The 16390-nt window shown below is 51.7% G+C and overlaps 6 protein-coding genes across 6 annotated transcripts in view; 2 read left to right on the top strand and 4 right to left on the bottom strand.

Annotated features, from left to right (window-relative positions):
• Positions 1 to 396, top strand: part of K452DRAFT_39064 (uncharacterized protein) — an 831-nt gene extending 435 nt beyond the window's left edge. The window contains exon 2 of the mRNA XM_033546602.1: positions 44 to 396. Within this exon, the coding sequence (XP_033397110.1) occupies positions 44 to 304 (261 nt within the window). The 3' untranslated portion in view covers positions 305 to 396. The remainder of the gene's footprint in view (positions 1 to 43) is intronic.
• A 1456-nt stretch (positions 397 to 1852) lies between these two features.
• K452DRAFT_228837 (uncharacterized protein) lies at positions 1853 to 2653 on the bottom strand (the record flags this gene model as incomplete). Its single annotated transcript, XM_033536998.1, has 4 exons — positions 1853 to 1899; positions 1964 to 2411; positions 2470 to 2539; positions 2607 to 2653. 4 exons carry the CDS (start codon positions 2651 to 2653, stop codon positions 1853 to 1855), a joined length of 612 nt encoding a protein of 203 aa, XP_033397109.1.
• A 379-nt stretch (positions 2654 to 3032) lies between these two features.
• Positions 3033 to 4789, bottom strand: K452DRAFT_251315 (uncharacterized protein). The gene is made up of 7 exons (XM_033538207.1): positions 4603 to 4789; positions 4443 to 4539; positions 4275 to 4365; positions 4117 to 4200; positions 3804 to 4025; positions 3434 to 3744; positions 3033 to 3375 (listed from the first exon to the last, which is right to left on the bottom strand). The coding sequence occupies exons 1-7, from the start codon at positions 4735 to 4737 to the stop codon at positions 3140 to 3142; spliced, it is 1176 nt and encodes a 391-aa protein (XP_033397108.1). The 5' UTR covers positions 4738 to 4789; the 3' UTR covers positions 3033 to 3139.
• A 748-nt stretch (positions 4790 to 5537) lies between these two features.
• Positions 5538 to 7145, bottom strand: K452DRAFT_228731 (uncharacterized protein; the record flags this gene model as incomplete). The annotated part of the gene is made up of 2 exons (XM_033536983.1): positions 5538 to 6448; positions 6500 to 7145. 2 exons carry the CDS (start codon positions 7143 to 7145, stop codon positions 5538 to 5540), a joined length of 1557 nt encoding a protein of 518 aa, XP_033397107.1.
• Positions 7146 to 7664: 519 nt separating this feature from the next.
• Positions 7665 to 10071, top strand: K452DRAFT_288096 (uncharacterized protein). Its single transcript, XM_033540589.1, has 3 exons — positions 7665 to 8193; positions 8246 to 9327; positions 9382 to 10071. The coding sequence occupies exons 1-3, from the start codon at positions 7970 to 7972 to the stop codon at positions 9684 to 9686; spliced, it is 1611 nt and encodes a 536-aa protein (XP_033397106.1). The 5' UTR covers positions 7665 to 7969; the 3' UTR covers positions 9687 to 10071.
• Positions 10072 to 13063: 2992 nt separating this feature from the next.
• K452DRAFT_201073 (uncharacterized protein) lies at positions 13064 to 15481 on the bottom strand (the record flags this gene model as incomplete). The annotated part of the gene is made up of 1 exon (XM_033536037.1): positions 13064 to 15481. A coding segment is annotated over one exon (2418 nt), but the record flags the coding sequence as incomplete, so codon positions are not given.
• Between the last annotated feature and the right edge of the window lie 909 nt (positions 15482 to 16390).

The raw sequence follows: 16390 nt of genomic DNA, 5'->3' as shown, positions 1-16390 counted from the left end.
CCCCCCCCTCCCCTCACACCGCTGCTAACACGCTCCTCGCCAGAAAACATGCATCAACAACATGCTTAACATCGCCCAGACCGAGTTTGGATGCAGTTCGGGTGACGCTAACTGCTACTGCGGCAATGCCGACTTCGGCTACGGAGTCCGTGACTGCGCCAGGCAAGCCTGCTCTAGTGATGATGACGCCCAGAATGTCATCAACTACGGCGTCCAGTACTGCCGTGGTGAGTTGCACCAACACGCTCTGTTTGCTAAATTCTCGCTGACCGTTTCGTTTTGCAGAGGTTGTTGCCAGCGCTAGCTCCAGCGCCACCAGTGCCAGTGCCAGCCCCAGTACTTCTGCCTCGGCCCTGAGCGTTCTGTCTTCTGCTTCGGCCTCGGCCACCGCCTCTTCTGCCTCAGGCTCTTCTGGTTCCGCTTCGGCGTCTAGGTCCCCGGTTACGACTGTCCCTCTTGTCGCTACCGTCTCGGCGTCTGACACTACTTACGCGACCACGACGGGCTTCTCCACTGCCTTCACTACTGGCGGCGCCGGCGCTTCTGTCAGCTCCAAGGTTAGCTCTGCTGTGTCTAGCGTCCGCTCCAGCGCATCGTCCGTTGCCTCTTCCCTTTCTTCTGAGGCCTCCGCTGCTGCTAGCTCAGCCTCTTCTTCCGTTTCTGCTGCTGCTTCCTCGGGTGGCTCTGCCGCTTCCAGCGCTGTAAGTTTTAGATCATCCCGCTACATTCTACTCTTCATCAAAGCTGACAAATTACACAGGCCAACTCTGCCAGCTCTGCCGCAAGCTCGGGTTCCGCCGCCGCTTCGTCCGCCATGAGCTCTGCGTCTGCTTCTGGTTCTGCGGCCGCTTCCTCTGCCACGGCGTCCGAGGGCGCCGCATCTCCTATGAAGACTGCTGGCCCGCTCCTCGGTGCCGCTGGCATGGCCATTCTCTTTGCCTTGTAAACAAGGGCTAACGAATCATTGTGATGGAGGAAATGCGATCAATAATTGGGGAAGATGACGATCGAGTGGATGACGTTGACAGGATGAGCGAAGGAAACATTCCTCTTGACTCAGCCTCCTGCTTTCGTGGCTACGGCCACCCTACCTAATGCCGCTCACGATACCCATAGCATGTACGGAATGAGCGACGAGTACACGTAGTGATAGGAAATACAAGTAATGCCTGCCTGCCTTCTTACCTGAAACGTTGTGCGCCCGCATGATTACACAGATGAATGGTTGAGGTTCGACTGCAGGATGCAGATCATTAGATCATTGTCACACTGACCATGTCATTTCCCCACATTCCCAAGGCGTTACCCGGAGGATGAACATCAGGGTCGTTACTTGCCTATTGTACCTAGGCTTGCTTTCAAGGGATGCGCGCGCGGACTGCTCGATGGCACGTCGCGCTTAGTCGACGTCGTAGCCAACCTGCTCACGGTCCTTTTACTGCGCCGGGGTTCTAGAGCGCGAACGAACAGGCAATCTTCCTTGGTTTTGGATGCTTCGCTGGCCCTGGCTCCGGGTCTATTTCATCACTCGTCCTCTCGACGATCGACGGTCCCTTGAGCTAATCGACAAGACACCGCATTGTCGCACGCAATCTCCCAACGGATCCGGGGACCGGAGAGTAGATCACAGCAAGAGGCAGGCCAGCTCATAGTTGCGGTGTGTCCTTCGACTGAGCTGGTCAGGTTGCACGTCGCAATCTCAAAAGAGGACTGAATTTGTGCGGTAATCCCACACTTGATGCATAGCTGACCACTTCTCTACAATACGACAGTACAGTTACAATGACAGTGTACATTTGACACCCTGGTACGCCGGAAATGCTTGCATGGATGAATATGATGTGCCCGCTGTCTACATGGCTACCGGGGTCAAATGGCCGTTTTTGTCGTATTTCGCCTCTGCCATGCTTGTCAGCGTTTCCCTTAATCCATCCAATGGGATGACCCGAGTGTTGGAGCTTACTGAAGAAAGTGTAGCTCAGAGTTATGGTATCAATGCCCTTCATGTTGATATCGTCGACGAAACTAGGATCAATGTAGAAGAAGACGGGCATGTCCACAGTCTCGCCCTTGTTGAGCCGCTGCTCCTCGAAACAAAAGCATTGGATCTTGCTGAAGTACGGCGCGACCTGGCCCGGGGTGACGCTGTATGTCGCCACACCAATAATGTCGTCGTCGCTCAGGTTTGTTGCCGTGTAGAAAGCCAGCGCCGTCTCGCCAGGCAAGACGCGCACCTCGCGCTGCTGCGGCGTGAACTTCCAGGGCAGGACGTCCGATACCGATCCATTGAAGGTTATGCGCAGGCGTCGCGAGGATGTCACCGGGGTCAGGCGAGTCGAAGGGTCACCGTCAAGCGAGGCATGTGCGGCAGACTTTATGGGTTGGCCGCCCCATCCGGTTGTCTGGCAGATCTGGAAGAAATCAACACCCGTACCCTTCTGCAGCAATGGCCTTCGTATCGAAAAATACCATTTTATACATGGGCACGGAGCCGTACGACAGCGCGACGGTTCCGAGGATAACGCTGAGGGTGTAGTATCTGCGGCACAAATTGGGATCAGAGCCGCGCCGGACGACGTGGAAGGTAATGGTGGCAAACTGCATACAGCGTCGAGCGGTTCTTATTCTTGTAGGGCTCGCGCAGCTGCTCCATGGTGGGCGCTGCGCGTTGGCGCGGCTTGCCCGAGCTATTGATGCTCCGGCGAGCTGCGGGCGACCGGTTCGCGCGCGCGCAAGAGTTGCACATCCATGATCCAGCTGCGGCGGACCTTTGGACGAGGTTGCGCAGCAGAGCAGAGGAGCTGTTCATGGGGTGCGAATGGGCGGAATTGGGTGGAGGGTGGGCACTTTGCGGCTCTCACGATGCGGCGATCGGTGGTGGTGAAGGCGCGGGACCCCACTCAAACCCATCCGAGTCCCGACAATTTAATAATCACATTACACACACACACACACACACACACACACAACATCCAACTCGCGACCCCGCGGACGACTTCACACAGGTATTTGTACAGCTGACAGTGTGATGGCATTCTCATGCTGCCGTCATATTCAATTTCCCTTGAGCTGGACAACACTAGATTCTGTCCGCGATTCTGTCCGCACATGTCCTTGAGAGTAGTCATCGACTACATCCTTACAACTCATCCTCGGCCTCAATAGTCAAAGGTCCCTTCTTGACCATCATCGTCATAATCTCGTACAGTGTATCGGCAGCAGCCATAGTCGTATGCTCGGCATTAGTGTCGTATGCAGGCGCAACCTCGACGATGTCGGCGCCGATGAGGTTTATGCCATCTAACCCCCGGACAATCGTGCGAAGCTCACGAGTGGACCAACCTCCGGTCTCGGGCGTTCCCGTAGCAGGCGCAACTAGCGTTCAATGCTGTCAGTCTTGTCCGCGGAAAATCTGCATGAGTTAGGAACTTACAGGCAGGGTCAAGAGTGTCAATATCAATGCTCAAGTAAACGGGCCTCTTAGTACCAACTCGGGCCCGGATCTTCTTGATAATACCTTCGATGCCAATGGTATCAATTTCACGAGCTTCGACAATCTCAAACCCGCAGTATCCGTCGTTCTCATAGTCAGACAGACCGGACAGCGTCGTGCGGATACCAGCGTGGATGTTGGAGTCATTGGCCAAAAGACCTTCTTGAGCAGCATGGTAAAAGTATGTCCCATGGTTGATGCTAGCAACATCACTGGGGGCACCACCAAAGACTTTGGGGCGCCAGGTGTCCCTGAATGGCATATGTGGTCAGCGCAACCCCCAAGTGCGTAACAAAGAGTGCCATCTCACAGGTGACTGTCGAAGTGGATGACACTGACAGGTCCGTATTCACGGTTGATGCTGCGAAGCAGAGGCAGCGTGATGGTGTGGTCACCACCCATGGTGATGACACGGGGCAAAGTCTTGCCCTTCTTCGACAAGCCCTTTTTGTGGGCGTCAGTTGCAGGGGCGCGAGACAGGATGCTGTTGTGTCCTTCTTCTATCTGCTTGATGGCCCATCCGTTGTCATACCTGCGAATATATGACATGCCTGGTCAGTCTGCATATCACAAGAACTTCCATTCTCAAGGACCATAAGCTATCGAAGAAGATGGGAACTTACGAAGTCACGGGAACATCGCCGCAATCAATGACTGTCGCCCAACTGTTGAAAGGATTCGCATCCAAGGGGACGTTGTAACCACCGCTGGAATGTGTTCTCCATGAGCTTCGGTCTTTCCTTTACTCTCAAACCTACACATTTCCTTGACATCGACTTACTAAAGATTGAGACGCCGGGAACCTTGTCTGATACCGCTGGGTCCGAAACGAGCACCGGGCCGGTACGAAGTACCAGTATCAAAAGGAGCGCCTACATCACACTGCCGTTAGCTAATTAAGAGCATAGAATAAGAGCTTCTGTAAAGACTTGGTTGGTCAGGAGCATACCCAGGAAAGCAATATCGTACTTTACGGCATCGGTGGACAAGCACGGTGAGTACTGAATGCGGCCGAAGGTGGATATACCAGAAAAAACGGAATCAGCCTTGAGCAGTAGGGGGTCAGCAATTGCACCACAAGGACTCAAAGCCCGCAGCGCAAAGCTTACCTGGGTGCCACCATCGCCGGGTAGAGTATTATACCAAAGACCCTTGTGTGGTCCCTCGATGGGCTCCTGGTCGTGATGATCACCGTGAGCAGCTGCAAGAGCTACAAGGCCGACAAGAGCGGTGAAAGTCTTCATAATTGCGCGTCGAAAGAGCTTAAGGGCTGATAAAAGAGATGGGAATTGTGAGATGAGAGTAGTGAAGCAAACTGTTGCGGCCAGGGATATCTTTTGTATGTGCCATATCTTCCCTTCTCTCCCCATGCATATCGTGTTAGGTTAAAGCTCTTATGGGGCATACTAGCATTCGGTTGATCCCGGTCGCCTTGCTCAGGCTTGCCGTGACAACATCATCTTACTTTGCTTTATCAAGGCCAGCAATTGGCTGGGAGAAGACGGAGATGATAGAGCTTGCGTGGTGCTCGTGGTGAGAGCGAGGGTAAGCAGCGGGGTGTTGATCGGCGGCAGCTTGGGCGCGCCCCTCCGCGATGCCTGTGCCCGGCTTAATGACGCTGGACTGCCGTTACCTAAACACTATACTTAACCCCTACGCTGCTTATCCGGCCTCTCCGCAGCATTCTCCATGCGTCGATATCAGTCCGGAGATCTCAAACACCTCGCCTCCGGCCTGGTTCGTGTCCTTGGCCTTGCGGTATGCATGCTCGCTGACGGTTGCCTTTAGCTACAGCATGGAAAGATGATCGCCGTCGTGGCACAGACATGTAGGAGCCGAGCCAATGATATCTTTCGAGCTCCACCTCGTCTGCAGATAAGCTGGATTGATCTACATAGCCGACAGACATGGGTTTCCTCTCTTGAATCTTCAACCAAACTGTTTTCACCGTTTGTTCGTTCAAAAATATGTCACTGGCTTCTCAGTCTGTATTCACAGTCAAAGGGACATCATAGTACTGCCAAAAGCATTGCACCCATGTACGTCAACCTGTCTCCTCACCCAATTCTGCTCTGTCTCCATGGTCCATCCTCTCAAAGGCCCTCACAACCTGGTGGTCCCAATTGCTGAATGCAACAATCCACCACTCCAGAAATCCAACCAAATACAATGCAATACATTGTCCAACCCATAGACCAGCCAAGCCCCAACCGTGGAATGCCAGCCAAATACCCAGTGGGAGCGCACCACAGTAGTAACTGACGATGTTCACAGCAGCGCCAATATGCTGCCGGCCCATTCCTCTCAATGCGCCACCACAGCTGCCGTTCAGACCGTCGGCGATTTGAAACAGCGCAACATATGGCATAACATGCGCAGTGAGTCTGATGACGTCAATATCGTCATTAAATATCCGGGCATAGAAGTCCTTAACACCCATCAATACAGCCAGTACCATGAAGCCAAGGGCTATGCTTAGCCAAGCGGCGGTATTCGATGCCCTGGCAGCCCCATTTGCGTTGCGAGCACCAAGTAGATTGCCGACGCGCGCACTCGTGGCTACACCGACGCCGAATGGGATTGTGTTCATGACTTGGTCCGTTGTCATGATGACACTCTGGGCGGCCAAAGAGATAGTTCCAAGTCGGCCAGCAGCCAGTGCCACGATCTCGAAAGCCCACCATTCAGTTCCAACATGGATAACACCAAGAAACGCTAGGCGTGAGAACGTGCTCATGTTTTGAAAACACATGCGGCTCCAGCCTCCCCAGCATTCCCAACCCGCGATGAAACGGGCGTAAGCAAGGAGCAAAAGGAAGGATATCCAGTATGAGATACCAGTTGCAAGAGGTGCGCCGAGCAGCCCCAGTTCAAAGGTATAGACGAACAGATAATTGAGACCGGCATTTAGGGGAGATGTGATCAAAAGGACGTAAGTTCCTGGCCTCATAATTTCTATACCTGATCAGCATATGTCCAGCATTTATGAAATTCCGGTGATCTTACCTTGCGCTTGAAGGTACTTCTTCAAGGCTTCAAAATAGATATAACCAAGTCCTCCAGGGATCAGCACGCTCAGAAATCGTGCAGATTCTCTAGCAAGATAATCCTCTTGCCCAAGAATCTTGAAGACAGGCTCAGCACAGAGCCACAAGATGGCGACGGGCACGTAGAAAAGCCCCAAAATGACGAAGGAGCGTTGTAGGATGATCCCAAGGTCGTGCTTATCCTTGCTCCCGGTGAAGCTTGCCGAAGCCAAAGTGTCGATCGCTGTAGTACCGCCAAGCGCTATAAGCCATGCTGTGGCCATGGCGAACATATAGGAGAAGGCAGCAGTTGCCAGAGCCTCTGGAGACAGTCTTCCTACGATAAGGACAGATATGGTCTGGAGGGAGTTTTGCAGTGTATAAGCCAAGATCACTGGAACTGAACTCTTAAGCAGAATCCAGAATTCGGCCAAAATGAGCTGCGTCGTGTTGTGATGTCCGTCTTCAAGCTCGTAGACCTCTCCTTCTTCATGTTCCTGCGGGGGCAGTAAAAAGGTACGCTCATCTGGACTGCCTGAGTTCGAAAAGGTCGGCTTCTTGCTCAAATGTAAGAAACTGGGCAGCCATTTTTTTGTCCTGGATATATCGTCGAGTCGGTTTTCCATTGAGGTGGCGAATTGGGAGAATGAGATTGCAAGAACGCGAGGGGAAGATATGCGAGAGGGCTTTATTTTCTTACGCATGTAGATATCTGGAAGCTGATGCTTAGAGATAACTATGGGCTCGGCTATGCAGCTGAGCATTGTAAGCCGGCAACAGCTCGTGACAGCGCGGAGAAACGTGGTAGTCATGCAGACAATAATAAGAAACGAGGCCGGTCTGAGCGGCCGATCGTGATGGCTGTGCATCACGACGCATCGGGGGATTCGATCGGCGCATGGCCAAAACTTGCTGCAGCCGCGGGACTGGGCCGGCCGCTTATCTGGGGTAAGCCGGTTTACGTGAAGCCACCAAGGGAGACGACGGGATATCGTGATGCTGGTCCTATCTGCCGACGAACCTGAATGACATGGAACGAGCGATGGTCTGGGTCGTTATCGCGCATGGTGTCCTGACTCGTCTGCGTTACCACAGTAAAATTACCCTCACCTCAGCAGCGACACCGGCATTCACACCTTGTCCTCCCACGAGATAAGCACCACACCCAGAGCAATCCCATGAATCTCTTCCTTCGGTCATGTCGCTGCATCAGACGAGCTGCCACCCACGCGTCCTAGGGGTCGTCGTACCTCCATGGGCAGATCAATCAATCGGCCCATGTCGTCTTTGATATGCCTCTTCCGACGTCCAGTCCAAGATAGTCTGACGAGATTCCAATGTTTTTATATTCCTCTTGCTGTTACGTCTGCATCTCTGTTTCAGCCTCAGCTCTTACTGTTTGTTAATACCCCGCAGCTTTTGGATGGAAACTACCACCGGCCACTGCACCATGGAACCACCACAATACGATGGGAAGTTGCCGGAAGAGACGAAATCTGATGATGGGAAAGAGAACCACGACAACGAAGATATGCAAACCACTGTTGAGACAGACATGACGGTCGTCCTAAAGGACGGCTTGAAACTGCATCCTCAGCCTACCAGCGACCCCATGGATCCTCTGAACTGGTCCAGAGCAAGGAAAAACACAATCCTGACGATCGTGATGGCACTGTGAGCCCATTAGTTCCTGATTTATGCCATCACCGAACTAATAAATGTGTAGCTACTTCATGTTCACCTACATCACTACCACAACAGTACCGTCGTTCTCCTTGATTCAAGAACAATACGGCATATCCATAGGCGAGGTGAACTGGACAGTGGCTATCCCCGCTTTAGGCTTGTCGGTGGGGCCATTAATATGGTCCTCTTTGGCAGATGTCTACGGCCGGCGCATCGTCTTCATAATCGGTACAGTCATAGCGCTGGCATCAACCATTGGTGCCGCAAAAGCACCCAACTACGGCGGTTATATGGCCGCCCGGTTCTTCCAGGGCCTTGGTGTCGCTCCAGCATCGACCGTGGGACTTGCTATCATTAACGATATCTATTTTGAATACCAGAGAGGACTCAGGATCGGTTTGTGGGTGCTGGCCATCGATATGGGCCTGCTGTTTGGTCCACTGATTGGTGGCTTTATGAACATTGTGAACCAGTATTGGGTAAACTGGTTGACTGCGATTCTCTTCGCAGTGATCCTCTTCGCTGAGATTGCGTTCCTTCCGGAAACACTATATCCTCGTGGGCAGATGCTGGCACGCATGCCGTATGCTGGAAATGCTTCAAGTTCCGTCCTGGATATCGAGAAGACGCAATTGCCGCCTAGCAATGCAACAGAAGTTAGTTTAAGACGTACGATGAAGCTTCCTTTTTTGAATATCCTTCCGGTACCAGGAATGCGGCATCCGAAGCCGTGGGATTCTTTCTTTCGTTTCCTCATCACATTCAAATACCCTGCCGTTTCTCTTTCCGTCATCGCCTACAGTGTAGGATGGTACTGGTGGATATTATCCGTGATCACCTATATTCCAACTGCTTATGTGCAGTACGAGCCACAGATTCAAGGACTCCTTTTTATCGGACTAATCCTTGGGACGATGTTCGCTGAAGTCTTCTGCTCCGGAAGCCTAAGCGACTGGCTTGTAACAAAATTGACCAAAAAGAATGGCAGCGTTAAGGTGGCAGAGATGAGACTTTGGCTCATCTATCCGGCTTGTTTTATGACTGCTATTGGTCTGATAGTTTGGGGCATAAGTATCGACCAACACTGTCATTGGATTGTAGGCCAAATTGCCTTCTTTCTTAGTGGGTTCCTTGCTCTTTTCTGTCCCACTAGAACACCGCTAACCGTTTCTGCAGTTGCCGCTGGGATCCAGATGGGAAACACAGTCATTGCTGCTTATGTCGTGGACTGCTACCCGCTGCAGTCTATGAGCATGATAACCTTCTACGCGGTGATCCTGAACTTAAGCGCTTTCATCAATCCGTTTTTCATCAATCCCTGGGTGGAAGCCAGTGGCTGCACCTGGACTTTCGCTGTCCAAGGCATCATCACCTTTTTCTTCAGCGTTTCTGCATTGGGCCTACTTCAGTATTTTGGCCCTACCTTACGGGCCAAGACGGGTCATCCAAGCTGGGTTAATCCAGAATATGATGCCGCATGATAGTTGAAAGCAGGCGTATATTGCTTTAATGGTATCAGATTCTGGCAATCGAATCCACATGTTCATGGATATAAAGTATCTCCAGGGCTCTGATTGCTTGAATGTTAGTGGTTGGCCGAGGAGGTTGCGACTCGCGAGGCTTGCGTTGAAGCTCAGGGTACTCCAGTGGACGACGTCCATTTAAGAGTTTCCCACGGGTCGTAGCCGTTACCTTTTACGAAATCATAATTGGCGTGCGGTGGAACGTGTTTGTCATGGAATCCTAAAACCCCAGACTTGGCACAGCTGCCTATTAGGTAACTGAATGGCAGGATCGTCGGATGCGGTGCATAACTCGTGATCCACTTGGAGAGCAGACCTTGTGAAGAAGTTATTGAAGGAATATTGTTGAAGGAATGTTGTCTGTTATATCTACAGTCGTACTTGTGCCCTGATGAGGGTGGACTTCTCTTTTCAGGGTTGTGACGAAAACGCTCGTCATCCTTACCGAAAGTCCAACGCCTTTAAAACTGCGTAGCGTGGAGCAAACTAGCATTTGATATAACTACAAGAAGCCCTGCAAGCAATGAAATATAACAAATCTTTGATCTGATGAATAAATGCTTGCATATTTCTCATGCTGAGAATTTGATTTATTGGTGTGTCGGCTCGTAAGTCTCAAAAGCCTTTTAAGTTGTAAGTCATCGATACGTATAATTGAAATAGTAAATAGCTGAACTGATTAGTAGGCAATTGCTTTTCCGAAGATTTTTTTCCGAATACTATATAACAGGGTCAAGTTTTATTATCTGATGATCTTTAGTATCTATAATTAACTAAATAGCTTGTAAAGTGCACCTATTACTATTGCCAATAAGGTATCGTAGTACGGAGTAAAACTGATTTCTATCTTTATAAATTATCTAGTCTAAATAAACAAGGTAATAACTTAAGGAAAAGTCTACGATAGTTGCCCTTTTCTAGCTTAATAAAGTATACGACTCCCACTGTTTTCTTATTAAATACTGGCCTAGAAGTTGTGTAGTATTTTAATGTAAGCAAGCGACATATATAAAATTCACCTCTAATTAAGTACTGTCTCAACAGCCAATAAGTATTTTAGAAATGACAAATCATAATTTTATGCGGCTTGGCCTATTGTTTATATATTACCTTATGGCTCGTTAATTTCAATATCGTTATAACAACGAAATAATAGTTCTGTAAAACCATCAACCGTTTGTTGCCAGAAATCGTGCTGCCTTCTATAATTAACAACCTGAGGCAGCAAATATCTCTGGGACGCATCTGTGTACTTAAATAAAGACTGTTATTGAAACGTTTATTGTAGCAACAACTATTTCTTCGTCACTGAATCCCCACACTGACGAAATTCTCCTTACGCCCCTACGCTTATGCTATGCTATAAAGCACAAGGATGTTTTGCCCAAGTCAGTCTTGCTCAATTTTCAAATGACTTCTGCTTTTGCGAGAGTGATGTTTCTGCGGAATCTTCCAACGGCCCGTATTGCGGAGCGGGCGAGCCATTGAGGACTGAGGCTTGACAGGTACTATGAGTGCACTGAAAGTTGCTGCAATAGGGAAAAGAGTTTCCACAAGCACGATCATGGTTATCATCACGTAGTGTTTCTCCACTTTCGAGGCTGATCGTGGAGTATCAGTGTTTCCACCCAATCACGCGACAGTCGCAGTATGTGGCCAAGATAGGCAACTCTTCATCAACAAACAGGGGAAGATAAGGAAGCTTGTTGATGCCGTCACAAACTACTTCGATCGAAGGCCATTTCTTGGAAGAAATCCCCTTGGGACCAGGCTGTTGGTTTGTGCGTTTCGTCAGTGTTGTTTATCACCATCAAGACTAGACCTTCGGCGTCATTGCTACCTCGAACGGATTAGTTCCCTTTTTGCTTTGCAGGTGCATGTCTCTCATGGTCCATAGAATATCACACATATGGCTCGGGACCCGTGTGGTTTGGATTAGATGCATGAATAGTCGATGTGAGGTGTGTTCGACAACGCACACTTAATTTGTCCGGGGTTGGTTATGGGCATCGTAGGGTAGCATCCTTTCGCAATTCTCGGCTTTCATCCTCTCTTGAGGCTCTCATGGTCGTCCAACAGAATCAATGGTTGAACTTATGTCGCCATCGTTCTAGTCCGGGTGCATATGTGCTGTCGGGGCTACTATCCAACGTCGCTTGGTTATCTCGTATTGACGGCTTCATATCAACCGAGTCGTTTCGGATCGAGACGATTCGGTTATAATCTCCCGGGATCCTCAAGCATGCGGATCTTCAAACAGGCGGACGTCCAGCAGGTACCAATTTCCGGCCGTACAGGAGTCTATTTGGAGTCGGTGAAATTGCGTCGGCGTTCACCAAAGTGCTCCGTTGCCTCGGAGGATTGGTTACCCAGACCACAGCATGTGAAGCTGCTATTTTTGTCACGTACCGGCCACGAGCATTGCAACCAGGCTGTCCTCTAGCATTTACCACGTTACAGTTGCGTCCCTTGGAAAACTGCGCAGCATTATAACTCCATCTTCACCTGAAACCATTATCGATGATATCAACCGTCCACATGACCATAAATGAGAGAACCTACCAGCCAGCCAGCGTGAGCTGGGACGTTGGGAGTGCTATTAGTCGGCGAATTTAGAGGACGGAGGAGTAATGAGCGCGCGGGAAAACTGGCGCAGCAAACAGCCGGAGGGTGACATCCATCGCCGACGCAGTGCCAACTAAGCTTAAAGGCAGGCAGAGGTCCGAGATGCCCCTTCCCCTCGTCTCTAGAAGCGAGCGCGGGGATTGGCAGCAACTTCCGGAAGTTCCTCCGCACACATCATCCCTTTCACTCACATGCAGATATAGCCAAAAACCCTGCCTCCTTGGCACAGAGGCACAATGCTTCTGGAAAGGACGCCTACAGCAGCCACCGACCAGGTTCTGCATGTCTGTGGCCCGACTGTTGCGCCGCCAATGCCGGGTATTATGTGCATTGAACGCCAGCCCGACGCCGGTCCCACGCCCCTTGTGCCTTGCATAGAATGGGGGTGTTCTGATCCACGCGTGGCTTTCGCTTTTTCGCGTAGATAGCGAAGGTACGGCGAACAGCGATCCAATGATAGCGCGAACGGTCGTATTCTAGATATGATGGAACATTTGCCAGCGCACTCAGAACGTGAAGGGCGCGAACGGTGGAAAAACATTGAAGGGGGGTCCGCTGTCTTGGACGAGCACTGTTCGGCTGCCTGCATTTACGGGCAAGCCCCCTGGAACAGAGGCTTTCCCAGCCCCAAGCCATAAGCTTATTTTCGTTGCAGCATGACATAGGATTAGGATGAGGGCGCAATGTGAATTTTCTTCCCGCTGCTGACCTCATATCAGGATGTACTCTCCATCCACTCGGTCCATAGCCTTTCGCCATCTGAATGCCTGCTTTCCGACACCCTTGTCATCAAGTTCTTCTGCACGTCCAGTGTCATCGTCCTGCCACGTCTTCTCTAGGACCTCCAGTCCACTAAGATTGTTGAAAAATCCACTTTCACGCTGAATTTCAATGCATCGCTGTCGTACAAGCGCGCGATGTGTGTTGTCTACGCACTCTGTCCCAATGATGAAGAGTGGCCATAGTAGAAACTTGTTCACACAGCTCGTTATTTCAATTTGTGTGATGTGGAAAAGCGCTTGTGCGACCAAATTTTGGAAATTGAGGGACGATGAAGGAAGCGATGGGTGGGCCAATCGCTCAGTGTAGAGCAGTGCGGAGTACCTGAAGGATTCGCTAATGTGCAACAAGTCACGCTGACCGGGGGATAAGGCGTAAGCAGTTGCGTCGCACATTGGTGGTGGGGACGTGGGATCAAGCTCCCATTGTCTAAGACGTTCCGTGATCTCATGCCATTCAGCCCAGAACTCGTGACGTTGATCATCGGGAAGGTCGAGAGGGTTTTGTGTTACTTCTCCAAACGGTGTACCCCATCCATTACCATCCAGTCGATCATAGCTGGTGCTGTAATAGTCGCTGCAATGCTCGTTTGAGGTGGAGGGACGTGGCGTGTTCTCCGGTTTTGCTCTGACAGGACGATTCTGACTTAACAGATTCAGTCGACCCAAACGCGCAATGAGCTTGAAGAGCCGACCCTCGCAACCTGCTAAATGCTCAAGGGCCCCAAGGTCGGCAGTAAAGTCCAGAATATCGAAAGAATCACTCTTGATTTGAGCTTCGCGATCATTGACTGTGGAAGTCATGACGTCGAACCAAGTGAAAAACATCTCGACCCAGCCAATGAAGCTTGATTGCACACCGCGATCCCGCATGCTAAGCAATTTCCGTACACCAGCAAGTTGAGTTCTAAACTTGGAGAACCCACTGTCGCAAACGTGAAACAGACAAAGCACAAGGACAGTTGCCAAAGCAGAGTCGTCTTTCGCTTGAGATGGGTCCGCAAGCTGCTGATTGAGAAGTTCAATGGATGTTGCCTTATACTGGAGCTCTTCCGCGGTGGGTTCACCGTGCATTTCTCGAATTTCCTCCGTCGTGAAGCGAGAGCAAACCCAGTCCGGCAGCACGGCTGAATTGCTGATACGGCGACCTTTGTCGAGGCTGGACAGTTTGGCTTCGGTGCCTTGTCGCATGCGAATGTTGTTGACGGCAAGAGCTGCAATGGCATTTTGCAGCCCTTTACTTGTCATGGCCAAGTGCAAGACATGCATTCGATATGGATTTGAGGGACCATCGAACGCAACGAGAACAGGGCAAATAGTTTTGTCATAATAATCCAGAAGGAAACGTATACGCGGGGGAATCTGAACGGAAGGAGATTGCAGAATGGACCTCGGGATGGAGTCATAGAGGGCAGAGGTGACCTCAGTACATGTGCCATCGTTCTCCCGGGGTGGTTCCATAGGAATTTGCTTGCCACGGCTGTAGGAGTAGCCTGGAATGTGCACATAGTTAGGCCCAGTTGTAGCCAATCCGGGAGGGTAGAACATATCTTGATAGCCAGAATGGCTGTATGAAGAATCAGACAAATCCTGCAGGCTCTGATCCGAGCTTATGCTCGAGCTGAGATCCTCGCACATGAGCGGATAGGAACGCGGCGCGTCATGATAAGTAAGTGACTCTGTCGAGCTCATGGGCGTGCGTGGGTGGAGGTAGTGCTCATTGTAAGGGTGCATGACAGAGTCGGCAAGGCTGTAGTCGTCGGGCGTGCCAGGGAAATCGGTGGGAGAGGGATATTCGCTCAGGGCACCATCGCTGTAGGAGCTCAGCGGCCCGCTTGTCGCCGACAGGCCTGCTTCATCGTAGGAGCCAGCCAAGGAGGTGTGCAGGCGCTGGAGATGGCGATTGCTCACTGGCGGGCGGCAGCTGCGGGCGGAGGAGGCGTATGTCTCGAAAGCAGGCAAGTGCCAGCTCGTCGTCTGATCGATTGCACGGTGGTAATCTTGGACGGTAGGGCTGCGGACGGGCGAGGGCGACTTGTTTTCGGTGGTGGTTGCGGGATTGGAAGTGGGGCTCTTGGCCTTTTCTCTCGTCGTGGTCGAGTTGGGCGACGAGGGCGATTTGGGCACGGGCAACGACTGGCCGCGCAGCTTGCCTCGACTGGCAACGCCAACGCCCCAGGTGAGGGTGGTGCGATAACCGGTGCATTCTTTGCCCATGTCTATGCACTGGGTGCAGTAGGGACGTCTTCGATCACATTTGACCTGGCGCTTGCGACAGGCAAAACAGTCCTCTGTGGCGCCGGTGGTGGGCGCGCGACGGCGACGCTTCTTGGGCGCGGCGGCGACAGTGGGTGGGGTGGTGGTGGTGGAGGCGGACATGGACATTGGTGGTGGTAGTGGTGGTGATGATGGAGGTGGGGGAGGTGGTGGTGCAGCAGTGCAGGACAGAGAGGGAGGGTGCAGACATTATTTAGACGGAGCGCAGATAAGATGCAGCAGGGAGAGGGGACGGAGGGACTCTACAATGAGGGTGCAATGGGCAATGGGGCGTGGCGTGAAGAAGGCGGCAACCCCACACGCGCGGAGGGTTACATTGCGGTCCGCCAATCGATGTCAGGAACCATCTGGCGGGCGGGTATCTGCTGTCCGCTGTCCGCATCGCGCAACGCGCCCGAACCGAGGCCTGGCGGACCCGGCCGGCGTTGCACACCATGCGTCGAAGCCGTTGCGTGCGCCTTTACTCGGCCACCCACTCGACACCCCACGCTTCATCACACACGCCCGGCGATCATGCAAGCCACACTGCCTCTGGTCTGGCGCCCTCGCTGGCGTGCCGTGGCAGTGACAGATCACGTGCGCCACCCTCCTCTTCGAACCGCATCTCGTGGAACGCTGCCCTTGCTCGCGGGTCAACTGATTGAATGCACGCTAATCAAAGAAGCTAAAGGGAGACTCGACACGGCCCTTCTTCCAAAATAAATCCTCTGTCCCTCCCGTCTCCAATAATGCCATTTTCCATCGACCCTCTTGATACCCGCGAAGGAAACTCCTCCACTTTTCATCCAACCCAGCCGGGTCCCGCGAAAAGAATAAAAAAGTAATTCGACCATCCGCTTCGCTGGTGGCGGGAGTTCTCGCAAGGCCTCCGTCGCAACATCTTCTCCTGTCCGTGATCATGCCTCACGTGCCTGTCATCATCGGTGCTTTCATCGCCATTCCGAGACGCAGGAGAATAAACAAAAAAAGAAAAAAGAAAAA

Source organism: Aplosporella prunicola (assembly GCF_010093885.1).
Source record: "Aplosporella prunicola CBS 121167 unplaced genomic scaffold K452scaffold_14, whole genome shotgun sequence".
NCBI lineage: Eukaryota > Fungi > Ascomycota > Dothideomycetes > Botryosphaeriales > Aplosporellaceae > Aplosporella > Aplosporella prunicola.
Note: the sequence above shows the minus strand (reverse complement) of the source record. Positions and strands in the feature narration are given on the sequence as shown.